General features: G+C 35.0%; 6 protein-coding genes and 1 non-coding gene across 7 annotated transcripts; 3 read left to right on the top strand and 4 right to left on the bottom strand.

Annotated features, from left to right (window-relative positions):
* Positions 1 to 2576: 2576 nt before the first annotated feature.
* RO3G_07900 (uncharacterized protein) lies at positions 2577 to 3704 on the top strand (the record flags this gene model as incomplete). Its single annotated transcript, XM_067662490.1, has 4 exons — positions 2577 to 2748; positions 2889 to 2985; positions 3035 to 3347; positions 3399 to 3704. 4 exons carry the CDS (start codon positions 2577 to 2579, stop codon positions 3702 to 3704), a joined length of 888 nt encoding a protein of 295 aa, XP_067518591.1.
* A 316-nt stretch (positions 3705 to 4020) lies between these two features.
* Positions 4021 to 6169, top strand: RO3G_07899 (uncharacterized protein; the record flags this gene model as incomplete). The annotated part of the gene is made up of 9 exons (XM_067662489.1): positions 4021 to 4063; positions 4111 to 4194; positions 4246 to 4482; positions 4543 to 4665; positions 4766 to 4847; positions 4955 to 5016; positions 5078 to 5206; positions 5271 to 5768; positions 5835 to 6169. The coding sequence occupies 9 exons, from the start codon at positions 4021 to 4023 to the stop codon at positions 6167 to 6169; spliced, it is 1593 nt and encodes a 530-aa protein (XP_067518590.1).
* Positions 6170 to 7143: 974 nt separating this feature from the next.
* On the bottom strand, positions 7144 to 7216 carry RO3G_19087. Its single transcript has one exon. It is a non-coding gene; the product is annotated as a tRNA-Arg (tRNA).
* A 578-nt stretch (positions 7217 to 7794) lies between these two features.
* Positions 7795 to 8402, bottom strand: RO3G_07898 (40S ribosomal protein S13; the record flags this gene model as incomplete). The annotated part of the gene is made up of 2 exons (XM_067662488.1): positions 7795 to 7828; positions 7981 to 8402. 2 exons carry the CDS (start codon positions 8400 to 8402, stop codon positions 7795 to 7797), a joined length of 456 nt encoding a protein of 151 aa, XP_067518589.1.
* Positions 8403 to 10013: 1611 nt separating this feature from the next.
* RO3G_07897 (uncharacterized protein) lies at positions 10014 to 10685 on the top strand (the record flags this gene model as incomplete). The annotated part of the gene is made up of 3 exons (XM_067662487.1): positions 10014 to 10246; positions 10300 to 10438; positions 10491 to 10685. The coding sequence occupies 3 exons, from the start codon at positions 10014 to 10016 to the stop codon at positions 10683 to 10685; spliced, it is 567 nt and encodes a 188-aa protein (XP_067518588.1).
* A 318-nt stretch (positions 10686 to 11003) lies between these two features.
* RO3G_07896 (uncharacterized protein) lies at positions 11004 to 11793 on the bottom strand (the record flags this gene model as incomplete). Its single annotated transcript, XM_067662486.1, has 4 exons — positions 11004 to 11054; positions 11122 to 11490; positions 11552 to 11581; positions 11635 to 11793. 4 exons carry the CDS (start codon positions 11791 to 11793, stop codon positions 11004 to 11006), a joined length of 609 nt encoding a protein of 202 aa, XP_067518587.1.
* A 354-nt stretch (positions 11794 to 12147) lies between these two features.
* RO3G_07895 (transitional endoplasmic reticulum ATPase) lies at positions 12148 to 14893 on the bottom strand (the record flags this gene model as incomplete). Its single annotated transcript, XM_067662485.1, has 6 exons — positions 12148 to 12361; positions 12415 to 13682; positions 13737 to 14156; positions 14208 to 14473; positions 14532 to 14806; positions 14865 to 14893. 6 exons carry the CDS (start codon positions 14891 to 14893, stop codon positions 12148 to 12150), a joined length of 2472 nt encoding a protein of 823 aa, XP_067518586.1.
* Positions 14894 to 15162: the final 269 nt, after the last annotated feature.

Genomic DNA, 15162 nt, shown 5'->3' with positions numbered 1-15162 from the left:
ATAAACATGCACCGTTCTTATGGTTGGTGTAAAGTTGGAACAATGGGATCAAATGTCAGTATCCTAGGTGCCATTTCCAAAGATGGTTTTATTACTCTTTCAAGAAAAGAAATTATTACTACAGCAGCAGCAGGAAAGCGACAACGAACTGATGATATGCCAGCTGTAAAAAGAAAAGGCACAACTAGTAACGACTTTCTAGAATTCATAGAGCAAGTTCTCACTACAATTGATGCAGCTGGTATGAATTACAAGTACTTGGTGCTTGATAACGCATCCATTCACAAGGCTAACTTTGTTCGAGATTGGGTTGAACAACGAGGACATCGACTTCTCTTTTTATCACCATATTCTCCAATTGAGGAGTTCTGATCCAATTTAAAAATATTGTAAATAATGATCCCGCCTCAACCAGACAAAGCACGAAGATGATATGGTGATGAAGACAAGTAAAGGAATTACCCTTGAACTACTTCAGTAATCAAGCATATGTGTATAGTTAGAAACCCTATAAATCACATGTATAACGCGTGTTTTATAGGTGACAAAACGCGATGGTGTTATACTTGATATCTTTAGAGTATCTATTAGAACAAAATAAAAAATCAAACTTTATGGTTATTAGCTCGATTCAGCAAACAAGTCCATAGTGACCAGACAATTAGGAGGTAATAAACATAATGATGAGTAAGAGCCCGAAGTAGTCATCATCAATTCATCATTGTTATGGCATTTAGCTTAGGCCCAATTTCGATCCTTGACTTGCTATCCAACCAAGAAGCTCAATCTATTGTACGAAATCTCAATAGAAAGAACTGAGAAGGTTATTCCCTTCCACAGAAGTATGATATCACTGAATATGATACTATCAAGACTACTTTAGCCCTTGTGCTTCAAGTGCACAATAAAGAAAAATTGCCAAACAAAATTGGATTGTTATATATTAATCCATTAACGCATTTGAAGAAAAGTTTGATTTGGAGATGTTTGATAATCATAATGATATTGACTTCTATTTTTTTTTTCCCTCTGTTATATCTTGTTGATTATCAAGCATCAAGAAAGGCTTTTTGGTGGCACAATTAACACGTCTGAATGGGATTACATTGTGAAGCCTTGGGTCCTGTGTTAGAGCTGCTTTTTTAACCAGAGCCATAGATTAAAATGGTAAACATCAGAATAGTACACCAATTCAAAATGTTATTTTAAACACTTTTTATAGGAGCTAATGCCCATATAATAATGAAGAATGCTCTCAGTGCTGGTCTCAAGATCGACTTGTGAGTGGTCAATAATAAATTTATTCAAAATTTAAACAAAGAAATTGGGGGGAAACTGCAAAAGAAAGTCCTTGTCACCAAAAGCTTCATTCAGATATACGTAAGTTTCAAGTTGAAAACAAGATTATTATTCACAACTATTTGAGCAAGTCCTTTGATAATGATATTATTAATTCAATCCAAATTTGTGGATTTGAATTGTTTATCTTGAATCTGTCATTAAAAGCTCCAGACCTTTATATTAGCACAGAAATATACCAAGAAGCAACCAGTAAACCTTTATCACATTTGCCTAAATACTTCGATCTAGCTATACAACTTCTTTATTCTTGCGTATATATGTATCAAGTATACTCTAGATCTTGATTATTAATTTTGGTATGATACGTTAAGGATAAATATGTAGAACCTTATAACGTTCAGGATATTCATTTGTTCAAGCAGAAATATTTTAAACTTAATAATAGAGAAGAAGGAGAGGAAGAGGGAAAAGTAGGCAGAAAAAATAAAAAAAACGTGGGGAAGACAGGAACTAGGTTTGCCGCCAGACAGCCACCCAAGGCATCATCTTATGCATCACCTACGTTCTATTCTGGTCACTAATCACCAATGGATTGGATCAATTGAGATCGTTCGCCTACAACAGCAAAAAAAAAAAAAAAAAAAAAAAAAGAAAAAAAAAAAAGAAAAAAAAAAAAAGAAAAAAAAAAAAAAAGACTTAGTAGGCAAATTTATTTTTGAAAAGTCTAAAATTCATTTGGGAGCTGTACAGATATGGACATTTTAATCCAATTTGTTTATTTTTTATCTATTTTTTTTTTTTTTTTTTTTTTTTCTCTCTCTCTCTCTTTCTCTTTATTGCATTAATAATGTCAGAACATGAACATAGTAGTGGAATGGGCCACAGTCATGACTTGGATCCCTCATTATTTAGTGAAAATGCAGCAACTAATGAACCCATTGGGCTAATTATGACACTTCACATTGCGTTTATGGTGACATGTAAAAATAAATTACTCCTTTATACATGAATGGCATTAATTATAAAAAAAGCTTTTGGTATATTATATCCTCTAGGAATGATATTGGGATTAGCAAAGAATAAGTGGCATGTACCAGTACAAATATTAGCAAGTACTTTGTTTGTTATTGGCTATTTCTTGGCACACGCACACAATGGAAGGAATTATGTAATAAACATAACGAAAGAACAAATAAATAGAATTAAATAATGCAACTTAGGAGCCGCATATAGCGCATCGATGGTTTGCTGATATTGTTATATGGACAGTGATAATGCAGTTTATCTTGGGTGTTTATCTTAAACTTCATTTGGAAAGAAGCTTTCATGGTAGAGTAAGGCCTGTGCTTGTAAAGATACACAAGATATTAGGGGCTTCCATTCCAGTCATTGGATATGTGCAAATCATGCTGGGTGTTATTGCATCCCTTGGGTTCTGTTATGGAGGTAGCTATTCATCTGTAGGTGAAAGGAGTAGTGTTATTCATGCTATCACTTAGGTCATACTGGACAATGCTTAGCACATTTTATTATGGGATCATCATTTGTTGGATATGGTATTTTGTTACTCTTATCACTTAGAGTAGGTGGACCTTGGTTGATGCGTAAAGGGAGGAGTCAAGAATGGTATGATAGCTGGGTTATTATGCTTTGGGGCATTGTTAATACATTTACAGAGCACAGGTAATGTATTACAATATATATCTTTAAATGTGATGTATTTATCATATAGCAGATGGGGTCAACCTTGGAATCACGGTGATTATCAACATACATCGATGGGTATCATTTGGTGGGCAGCAGGATTAGTTGGAATTATGCTGAGTCGAAATGGAAAAAGAACAGTGGTGCCATCTGTATTGATTATACTGACTGCTGTTGCTTTTCAGGGGCATGCTCAACATGTAGCAAACAGTGGAGCCATTCATTCTTATTTTGGTTACATGTTAATGGCTGGCGGTTTGAGTCGTATTGTTGAAATCTGCTTTGTTTGGAAAGAAGGACAGTTTGATGTTATTTCACCTTGGCAGTATCTTCCTCCTCTTGTAAGCCGTGATTACTTTGTGGTGAATGTATATTAACATTGTACATGATAGACATTAATATTAGCTGGCCTTTTGTTTATGGGGTCAACAGAAGAACAGCTTGGCTATCTTTTAGTAATGGATGTAGACGTTAGTTCATACATGAATGTCTTGCTTTCATTTGGTTTTGTCGTATTCTTGTTTGCATTCTGCTTAATTTATCTTTGGGAAAAATTAACAGATTATCCAAATACGCCTAACAATGAAGGTTATACTGAAGTTGACAGTGAAAATACGATATTGGATGCTTCAAGTGCATTCCTTGATGATGAAGATGACGATGCAGTAGAACTTAAACAGACAAATAGAACACAATAGCCATGTCGGAGATTGTACTGCATGAAATATGTAAAAAAATGAAAATAAAAACGACTACTTTATTATACATTCGATTGTAGATCAAAGATGACATCAAATTCATAAAAGAAATCATGTTTTATTAGATAAGTTTACTAGATTACTTGTTTTATAATTATTCATGTTTGCAAGAAAGGAAAAGAAAAAAAAAAAAACTTGAAACATTTTTCGCCCCTCCCCTTTTTCTCTGTTTTGTCAATTTTTTTTTCGGTTTTCCCCAAAATACAAGTTTCAAAACCACCTTTTTTTTTTAAATAAACTCTTTATAATAAACAACATGGGAAATTCTTGTAGTAGTTGCTGCTCAAGTTGTTGTGGAAGTAAAGTTATTTTTTTATGTAAAATATTATTTAATAAAATATCACAGAAAAAAATAAAAATGGACTTTATGAACCACTTTTACAAGAAAATGAACGAGAAGCCATTGCAGAATTATTACAGTACCTTGAAAGTAAGTTTTTCGTCTATGCAAAGAATATTTGACATTTATTAATTGTCATAGATCGAGGAGATACCAATTTTTTTGAAGGACAACCTTTACAAGCACTCTCCATTTTGGCTTATTCTGATAATGTTGATTTGCAGCGATCAGCTGCACTTGCATTTGCTGAAATTACTGAAAAGGATGTTCGTCAAGTTGACCGTGATACTTTAAATCCGATATTGTTTTTGTTGCAATCGCACGACGTTGAAGTACAAAGAGCTGCAAGTGCTGCTCTTGGTAATCTTGCTGTTAATAGTAAAGTATGAAAAAAGTAACACAAAAACATATAACCTCATTTGCTGACGTATTTTAAAGCTGAAAATAAGCTGCTGATTGTTAAACTTGGAGGACTTGAGCAGCTTGTGCGCCAAATGGGGTCTCCTAACGTCGAGGTTCAATGTAATGCTGTTGGCTGTATCACAAATCTTGCTACACACGGTAAATGATGAATAATAAAGTTGTGAACTATTATACACTTCTAATAAATATGTAAAAAGATGAAAATAAGACAAGGATTGCTAAATCAGACGCTTTAAAGCTTTTGGTCGACTTGGCAAAATCAAAAGATCAAAGGGTGCAAAGGAATGCCACTGGCGCTTTATTAAATATGACGCATACACGTAAATATATACTTATATTACGTTTCGTTGCTAACACTGAAAATAGAAGAGAACCGTCAACATCTGGTGAGTGCGGGGGCCATACCTGTTTTAATCAGTTTGCTTAGTTCCCCTGATGCTGATGTTCAATATTACTGCACCACAGCACTCTCGAATATTGCAGTTGATGGTAAAAAAAAGAATTGTATTTACTAATTCATGCACTAACTCTTTTTTCCCTACATATATAGCAAGTAATCGTAAGAAGCTAGCACAGACAGATTCTCGTCTTGTTCAATATTTAATTGCACTGATGGATACCAAGAGTTTAAAAGTACAGTGTCAAGCTGCACTCGCTCTTAGAAACCTTGCATCAGATGGTACGCACACTTATATTTTTATAAGTATATTAATCAAATAGTTTTAATGTTGTTATCTATATAGAAAAATACCAGTTAGAGATTGTACGATGCAAAGGCCTTGCGCCCCTCTTACGTCTCTTAAAGTCGTCCTTTTTACCACTCATCTTATCATCTGTTGCCTGTATTCGTAATATATCTATACATCCTGCGAATGAATCACCCATTATTGATGGTGGCTTTGTAAATCCACTCATTGAACTATTGGCCTATGATGACAATGAAGAAATTCAATGTCATGCGATATCTACCCTTCGTAACCTTGCGGCAAGCTCAGAACGTAACAAACGTGCAATCGTTGAAGCAGGTGCTATTGAGCGTATCAAGGCATTGATCAATAAAGTACCTCAGAGCGTTCAAACAGAGATGACGGCCGCAATTGCTGTTTTAGCATTAAGTGACGAATTGAAACAAAGGTTATTGAGTATGGATGTATTGGATGTCTTGATTGAATTGACTTCACATACAAATTTGGAGGTAGAAGGCAACTCGGCGGCTGCTATTGGAAATCTTAGTTCAAAAGGTATATATGCGTATACAATGATAGAAAAGCATATCTCAAAATCCCTCTCCCCTTTTTTCTAAAAAGTACCTGATTATACACCATTTGTGAACGCCTGGAAATCTCCTTTTGGTGGTCTTGAAAAATTTTTAATTCGATTCCTTTCAGAGGATCAAGATGTTGCTTTTCAACATATTGGTATTTGGACTATTGAACAATTCATAGACGGAGGAGATGAAAGGTTATTACAGCTCATTGTAAGCTCACATTCAGTACTAGAATCAGTGGAAAGAATAATGAATAAAACACAAGTATCAAGTAATGTTGAGGATATGGATGACAATATTCATGTGTTAGCCAAGCGTGTACATTATAACTTGCAGGAAATATCTTTAAAGGATTTTAATCATAAAAAGGACTAACGGTATTCCCTACTTATTTTCTTTATTATAAAACTATTCATTTAGTTTCTTATTTTATCTTTTTATTGTGTGCAAAGGAAGGAGATACTGAGGCTACCACAATTCAAAACATATATGGTGAAGCCAATAAATTCAATTTGTCATTTACTAATAATAAGAAAGTTAGAGTTTAAAGAACTAAACAGTCAGCCATACAAAATTTGCTTGTTTTTTAATAGCTTGTTATTTAAAACAGAGTGGTTTTAAAAGGATTTGATGTAAGACCAAAGATCTGAATAGAGTCTGATTTCAAAAATAATAGTAAAATTATACAAGTTCGCTTTTGTAATAAATGGTGGTCGGATCTCGTGAAGTAGCTCAAACTGTTTTGAATAAAATAATGTTTACAATAAAATACATTACCTTCAAGTGACTTCCTGTTTTTGGTGTTAAAGATCCATAAAAAAAAATTATTTTAAAGTATATTTACTTAGTAACAAGGTAAGTAAGTTAGAAAATTTGAAGAGGAATAACCATGCTGCAAATATTTGTGATTATTATGAAAAAAAAAAAAAAAAAAAAAAAAAAAGATAAGGCAAAGATAATATAAAAGTGATTTACAATGAAATATAAGCTTCAAGTGGTTATTGATTTTTTCTATTTATACAAATAAAATAGAGAGATAATTGGATTCAAAGGATATTCATTGTGATAAGGCAAGATAATAATAATCGAAATATTTGTAAGATGGTACTGATATTCATATTTTTATCCTGTCTTTAATTTTTCTTTCTGCTGTGTGTTGCAATGTTTCCAAATCATATAAAATTTTTTATTTCATCATAGCAAGTCAATTCATGAAGCCAATTTATTCTGTCAAACGATCTGGCTTTGGTCAAAGCATTCGCTTTGAAGTTTACCAAATTACATAAAATAGAGAGCATCTACCTTGCAAAAGGTAAAAACTTGAAGGACAAGAGAATTTCAAGAATAAACGACGCTGATGGGACTCGAACCCACAATCTTTAGATTCGAAGTCTAATGCGTTATCCATTACGCTACAGCGTCACACCTGAAATTTTTTTCCCCAAAATTGTAATGGGTGCCTACGAAAAAATACGGCTAAAAATTTACCCACGGCTATTTTGTTTTTCCTTCCGTCTCTCGTTGCGCTGGAAAGGTTACTCATGGCACTGAGAAAATTGTGGCTTGTAAAAATCATTGCATATTTAAAACAATGATTTTCACTGTATACACTTGCTTATCCCATTTTTTATTACTCATCCAAAACATTTGTATATCAAAGGATTTAAACAATGTTAAATGAGACTGACTTATAGAACATAATAACGCACAGAAAAAAAGTACATGAGCTGCTTTTTCAATAAAAATAAAATAATAAATGAATAAGATCCTCAGCCAGTGTGAATACAAAACTCTCACGAAATAATCAAGAGTAATGGATATGTTGTCATCACAGGATCTCTTTTTCATTCAATATTAAATTTTTTTTCAGAAAAAATACCTGCTCAGTAAACATAAATCAAGTTATTTTGTTGATGGAAATATCGACAGATTTATTATTCTCTTGAGATAACTGGAAAAAAGATATGATCTTGGAAAAATCGATGCGACAAACAGCTTGTTTAAGCGACCATAGCAGAGGCAGTAGCAGACTCACTATAAAAAAACAAAGAATTGGGTTAAGGAGGGCAGTTACCCGAGCAGTTTTTCTTCGAAAAAGCAACTCCAAGTAATGTCCAATATAGGCAATAAATATGGATACACGCTCTCTCTCTAAGAAATGTTAGTGTATAATCAAAAAAGGATACTATTTCCAGGTGGGAGGCAATTGACCAGAGGTCTTGTAGTAACGAGCAAGACGGTGAATACGAGATTCAATAAGAATCAAACGGTACTTTGAATCTTTGTCCTTTCTGTTACGTTCCAAGTGCTTACGGATAGAGACGGCCCTCTTGATGAGATGGTACAAATCTTCGGGGACTTCAGGAGCGAGACCACTAGATTTCAAAATACGGAGAACCTTGTTACCAGTGATGGATCTGACTTGAGGAATACCGTAAGAGTCACGAAGGATGACACCAATTTGAGAGGGAGTAAGACCCTTCTTGGCGTTCTTACAGATCATGTCAACAACTTCTTCAGAGGTGGTCTTGACCCAAGAAGGAGGAGTGCGGCGATAAGGGAGGGCACTGCTAGAGATACCCTTACCAGGAGTGTGCATACGACCCATATTGACTAAGTAAAATTAAAAGAAAAAGAGAAAGAACTTCATAATTTCTTTATTGAGCTTTCGTTTTATTGTTCAAAAAATTTTTTTTCTCTACGACAGTCACTAAGGTCCGCTTTGATTTGAGCGGAACAATAAATTTATATAAACACAAGCTTGAGCATAAAGGAAAAAGAATTATAATCTTGTAGGTTTAACTTCACCTAAAAAGAGTGTTTTGTCTGTGCTTGCGCTCATAACAATAGGTTCCTTAGGATGCCAATCCACATCATTGACACAACCCTTATGGCCTGGAAGTTTATAGAGAATCTTTTTACTATCTACTTGCCAAATGACAACTGTTCTATCTGCAGATCCACATGCTATTTGTGTGCCATCTGTTGACCAAGTAGGTCTAATCAAATTCTTTTCGAATCCATGAGGTGCACCTTCGAATACCTTAAGACAACGATCATTTGCTGCGAATGGCTTGATATCCCAAATACGTACTATTGTATACACGTCGGTTAAAATGCATAGGAATTCGTGAGTGCTCGTATTACCTGTGTTATCCATTGAATTAGATAACAAGTTAGATCCGTCAGGGCTTAAGCGTAAACCGGTGACTGTATCCAAGTGTCCTTCCAATGTATATGCAGTTTGATTCTTACGTACATCCCATACCTTAATTACATTATCAATACCGGCTGAATAAACCATATCGCCTGCATCACTAAAGCAGACAGATGTTGCTTGATATTCATGCTCAAAGGTGCTCACAGCCTCTTTTGATCTAGGATCCCATACCTTAACGGTATGATCATCCGAGGCTGATACAACAATTTCGGGTCCTCTGCGAGCAACTTGGCAACTGTTGACAATAGCTGAATGACCTTTCCACTTTCGTACTCGCTCTCCTGTTTTCACATCAAAAATACCAACTGATTTATCTGCTGAACAACTGAAAATTTGTTTAGAATCTCTTGACCAGTGAATTTCCATGACGGCATTAGTATGTCCCTTGATGATGCCGTAATTTTTAACCTCTCCATAAGTATTCCATAAAACTAAAGTAGCACATGTCAGTACTGGCCTCAGATAGAGTAAAAATAGTTACATATTTGTCTATCGAATCCTGCACTTGCAATCAATTCTCCTGAAGAGTCAAACTCACACGAATAAATCTCTCCCTAAAATATTCTTTTAGTTTATAAGATGAAGTTTTAGCAATATACTCATTTTACACTGTGTCCAGTCAATTGCATGACAGGCGCTTCTAATGCTGAAGTACGTTTAACCTAACATATAGTAATTAGTTTGAAACAATGACGCGATTTTATTTTTTTTTACTTACAGTGCCAACAATAGCATTTTGTGTTCCCGATCTCTGGTTTGATAAAGTAAGCACTGCCTTGTCATTTTCTTTATCATTAGGTTTAGTTCTTTTAATAAGTGCGCTTCCTGCGCTTGTGTCCTTTCTTTTTTCTGCCATAATTAGCGTGAAAAAAGAAAAGCAAAAAAAAAAAGAAAATTAAAATGGATGATGACGACAGTCACAACCAGTCAATAAAAAAATTGAAAGGGTTGAGAAAGCTTCTTTTTTCTTCCTCTCTTTTTTTTCTTTTCGTATAAACTATGTTTGCTTGCCAAAAAAGAGTGATTGTTTCTCAATTTAGAGGTCTCTCAAGATTTCATAGCTCAAGTATTCAGTTAGCTGGTAGTGATTCTGGACTTTTTGGAAAGTTCAATCCTTGGGCGAAGAATAATGATAAAAAAGAAGAAATACCTGTTACCCCTGCCCAACATACAAGTGAAGAGCCTATAGTCACTTTTAATGTTAAATATGAAGATAAAGAAGAGTTTGTTTCGTAAGCAAAAAAGAGAGAGAAATAAATGGACTGTGGTTAACCACTGTGTATAGTTGGAAGAATAAGGAAACTATAAAAGATCATGAACAAATCGAGTCAACCATTAAATCTATTGTTCTTCAACATGTCAATAACGCTGGTGAAGTAAACTGGAAAGATTTGTCGCTTAAGGATTTGAATACAAAGTTCCATGTAAAGTACAATTGTGTATGTGATATGTAAATGTGCTAACATATGGTATTAGATCTTGAAGGAAAGTATGAAACAAATTGGCAAAGAAATTCCCAACTATGAACTGAATCAAATAGAGACAACACAAGATGTATTAAAAGCTTTTACAAAGAATGAAACCAGTATTGAAAATATGACAGTTTATGACTATTTAGAAAAGAACAATGAATCTTTACCAAGTAACTTGAAGTTTGTCCCTCGAGAATAAATAAAAGCTAGATTTTTTTATTTAAGATGTTGACAACCATTTTACGACGAATTGTGTCCATGTCTTTTTGAGAGAAATCCAGTGGTGCTTGTCTTGATATTCTTTCGGCAAAGGTACAAGTAAATACACCACAATCATACGCATTACCTTGTGCTGGTATATTGCTTGGTGACTCTATTATCCATTCACTTGTATCATACAAGGCTTTCTTTTTATCAAGATGTTCCTCTTCAAGATAAGAAAGCAATAGGTTTAATGTAAATTCATCCTTTCCATGTAATGAATCATAAATTGATATTCTTTTGTTTTTCATATCAATCACACCAAGAACCCAATGATAAGATTTGTTGATTGGCACAAATAATATATCTTTTGAAAAGATGTCAACCTATTTATAATTCAATTTTATTGAAAAAAAAAAGTTTATATTGTTTACCCTTTTTGTCCATCTTCTCACTTTTGCATAACCTTGCTCTCTTAAAGTTGTACAAAAGAATGTATTGAAGCAATGTATAGATGGTAGACTAGAGTCTTTGCTTGCACGATCTGATAAAAGCTCGAAATAAAAGTTAATGATTTCATCATTTAACCAAGTCGCTGGAAGTAATTTGTAAATATCTTTATATTCTACTGTAGCATTTTTGACTTGCGAAAGTATGCCAGATTGTCTCGATCTAAAGACTTTATCCACTAACGCATTTTCTTCTTCTGTCAGTGGTTCAATGATCTCTTTTTCTGTTGGTATCTTTGTTTGTTCATAAAGTTCGTCGTACTTGGAATACTCAATATCTCGTTCAGCTATTGTCTAGTAAAAAATTAATAACAAAGCAGGTTTTCTTTCTTTCTTTGTTTATATATAAAATTACATCTAAAACATCCTTTTTGATTTTCAATAACTAAAATAATGTGTGAGATCGTTTGATCTTGCAAAATGCCTTTTAATAGATACCTCTAATTTGTACACATCCATCGTCTTTTGTTCAATTTTTAAATTTTCAAACAAACCCATGACAGAATCAAGATCCTCTTTTGTGCTGTTATCATTGTTATCTTTACTAGTGAAGCCTTCTATTGTTGATGATGATGCTTTTATTTCTGGTTGTGACATGAGTGATGTATAAAATGGTGTAGATCTGAATTTTTCTCTTATAAACGGTATATGATCCTCTTTTTCTATTTCTGTTTTAATAAAGCGGATGACTCAAGGTGTTATGCCATACCTATTTTTACTTTTTTGTTTGTATGTGGGATGTGAAAAGCCAACGGTACTGTTCTTGCTAATTGTTTATTTCTCATTGAAGAAAGAAAAAAAAAAAAAGGTATTTTCCTACACACACACCCTAACCTATTCTTATGCAGAGTTTGTAGGACAAAACGGATAGTTTTATTATAGAAAATTTTGCAAATTGGAGAAAAGGGAAAAAAAAAACTATGTATATTTCAAAGTATATGTAAAAACAGATTATGCATACAAGTCATCATCACCACCTTCTTGGCCAAAGCCACTTTCAGCATTCACTCCATCCATAGCCTGTGTACCTGATGAACCTTCAGGGAATTTAAATGATCCAAAGCCGCGTTGTTGTTGAAGGTTTTGAGCAAAAACTTCATAACGGCGAATATCAGCATCACTCACTGAGCGACGAGCGAAGCGCATGGCTTCTTCAAAGTGAGCACTATAATAAAGTAATATAAATAAGAGGGGACAATAAAAAGTCTTTTACTTTACCGGGTGATTACACCTGGTGTTTCTTCTTCATCCTCTTCCATACCAACATCTTCTCCAGCTTCTTCTTTGGCTTTACGGGCTCTTTCTTTAGCAATGTCCTTTTCAATATCTTCACGAATAGCCAACTTGGCAGCTCTTTGACAAATTTCGGCAAGGTCAGCACCAGAGAAACCTTGAGTGTGTTTGGCCAAGATACCCAAATCAACATCAGGTGACACAGGAGACTTACGTAAAGTGGCCTTCAAGATGGACAAACGAGAAGTTTCATCAGGAAGAGGAATATAAATAAGTTGGTCAAGACGACCAGGACGTAATAAGGCAGGATCAATTTGATCAGGTCTATTTGTAGCGCCAATCACAAACACGTTCTTCTTTGCGTTCATACCATCCATTTCAGTCAAGATTTGGTTAAGTACACGGTCGCCAGCTCCACCAGCATCACCGGCCGATCCACCACGGGCCTTAGCAATAGAGTCCAATTCATCAAAGAACATTACACAAGGTGCAGCTGCACGGGCTTTATCAAAGACATCACGAACATTAGCTTCAGATTCACCAAACCACATGGTCAAAAGTTCAGGGCCCTTAATAGAAATGAAATTGGCTTGACATTCATTAGCGATGGCCTTGGCCAACAGGGTTTTACCAGTACCAGGAGGACCATAGAACAAGACACCCTTAGAAGGATTCATGCCGAACTTCAAGAACTTTTCGGGATGCTCAACAGGATATTGCACAGTTTCTTGTAATTCTTGCTTGACATTTTCAAGTCCACCAATATCATTCCATTTGACAGTAGGCACTTCAACCACAGTTTCACGAAGAGCAGATGGATTGGAAACACCCAAAGCGTAACGGAAGTTCTCCATGGTGACAGCCAAAGAATCCAAAACTTCAGTATCAATAGTCTCTTCTTCCAAATCAATTAAATCCATCTTTTCACGAATTTGTTGCATGGCGGCTTCAGAGCAAAGCGAGGCGATATCAGCACCGACATAACCGTGCGTTTCTGAAGCAATTTGCTCAAGATCAACATCTTCGTCTAACTTCATGTTTTTGGTGTGAATACGGAGGACTTCAAGACGACCAGTGGGATCAGGAATTCCAATGTCAACTTCACGATCGAAACGACCGAAACGACGAAGGGCAGGATCAATTGAGTTAGGTCTGTTGGTGGCAGCAATAACCACAACATTTGAACGAGCCTTCATACCATCCATTAAAGTAAGCAATTGAGATACAACTCGACGTTCTACTTCACCATTTGTCTATATTTCTCCCAGTTAATAGTCTGATTTTATTCTACTTTGCTTATAAATTACCTTTTCACGCTTGGGAGCAATGGCATCAATTTCGTCAATAAAGATAATAGCAGGAGCGTTCTTTTCGGCTTCTTCAAATGCTTTACGAAGGTTGCTTTCAGATTCACCAGCCATTTTAGACATGATTTCAGGACCGTTAATCAAAAAGAAGAATGCACCAGTTTCATTAGCTACGGCACGAGCAATCAAGGTCTTACCGGTACCAGGGGGACCAAACATAAGAATACCACGGGGAGGCTTAATACCAATAGACTTGAAAAGTTGAGGGTGGCGAAGAGGCAATTCAACTAATTCACGGATTTGAGCCATTTGCTTACGACAACCACCAATATCGTCATAGCCCACTTCATTCAAACTTTGTTCTTCATCTTCACGTTTAATGGGTTCACCTTCGCAATGAATGACTGTATCTTGGGCGACCTAGAACAAAACTTTAATAAACAAAAAAAAAATAGTGTTATTTGACTTTACAATACAATAAGGTTCAGGATCTGTTTCAACAATTTTAAATTCAACGGCTCTCATACCACCTCTAACCAAGAAAGTATCACCCTTACGAACAGGTCTGTATGCTTCCAAGAAATAAGGTTTCAGGAAGGTCTCAAATAAATTACCGGTTAAGCCTTCAACAGTATCGTCAATAGGTAATACATGAATACGTTTACCATATTTGATATCAGGACAAGGATGAAGAGTAATCACATCACCGAGACGAACACGCAAGTTGTTACGTACAACTATTATTAATAGTGATTAAATAAATCCAATTTTTCGGATAATTAATATATTCTTTACCTTTATTAATTCTAGCCTTATTATCTTCCATATCATCATCAGCCAAAACAATAAGAACAGTATCCTTTCTCTTCTTTCCCTTCACAATTACAGTGTCACCTCTAAAAAGCTGAAGTCTTTCCATTGTAGCTGAAGAAAGAGTAATGACAGAATTATCGTCATTGGTAGCATCGTCTACCATCAGTTTGTTGGGTGCTGCTTTACGGCGCAAGATGGCAGTGGCGGGATCATGGCTAGGATCAACTTCAGGCTGATCTGGAATACCAGAGTTGGGTCTATCAAGAGAAAAAAGGTTTAATATTTGGTCCATTTAGGATTTACTACGATACCTACAATAATTGTTTCTTATCGTCACTTGTCATACTTGTATTTAATATAAAAAAGAAAAAAAAAAGGATGCAAAATTTAATTATATTTTTATTCTGACACGTAATCCCCCAACTTTTGCATTCTACAGGTTCCTTTACGTCAGTCTGGGCTTTCTGATTGGCTAATCCTGCAAATGCTTTGCTTAACTGAATATGTGACGTCACGGAAAAATATTTTGAATCAGATCATGTATATGGCCTTCAAATACTTACTTAGCAACACAAAAAGCTATGGCATAAATTTAGTCTAAACTTATCGGCTT

This window comes from Rhizopus delemar, genomic scaffold (genome assembly GCF_000149305.1).
Source record: "Rhizopus delemar RA 99-880 supercont3.5 genomic scaffold, whole genome shotgun sequence".
Taxonomy (NCBI): domain Eukaryota; kingdom Fungi; phylum Mucoromycota; class Mucoromycetes; order Mucorales; family Rhizopodaceae; genus Rhizopus; species Rhizopus delemar.
Note: the sequence above shows the minus strand (reverse complement) of the source record. Positions and strands in the feature narration are given on the sequence as shown.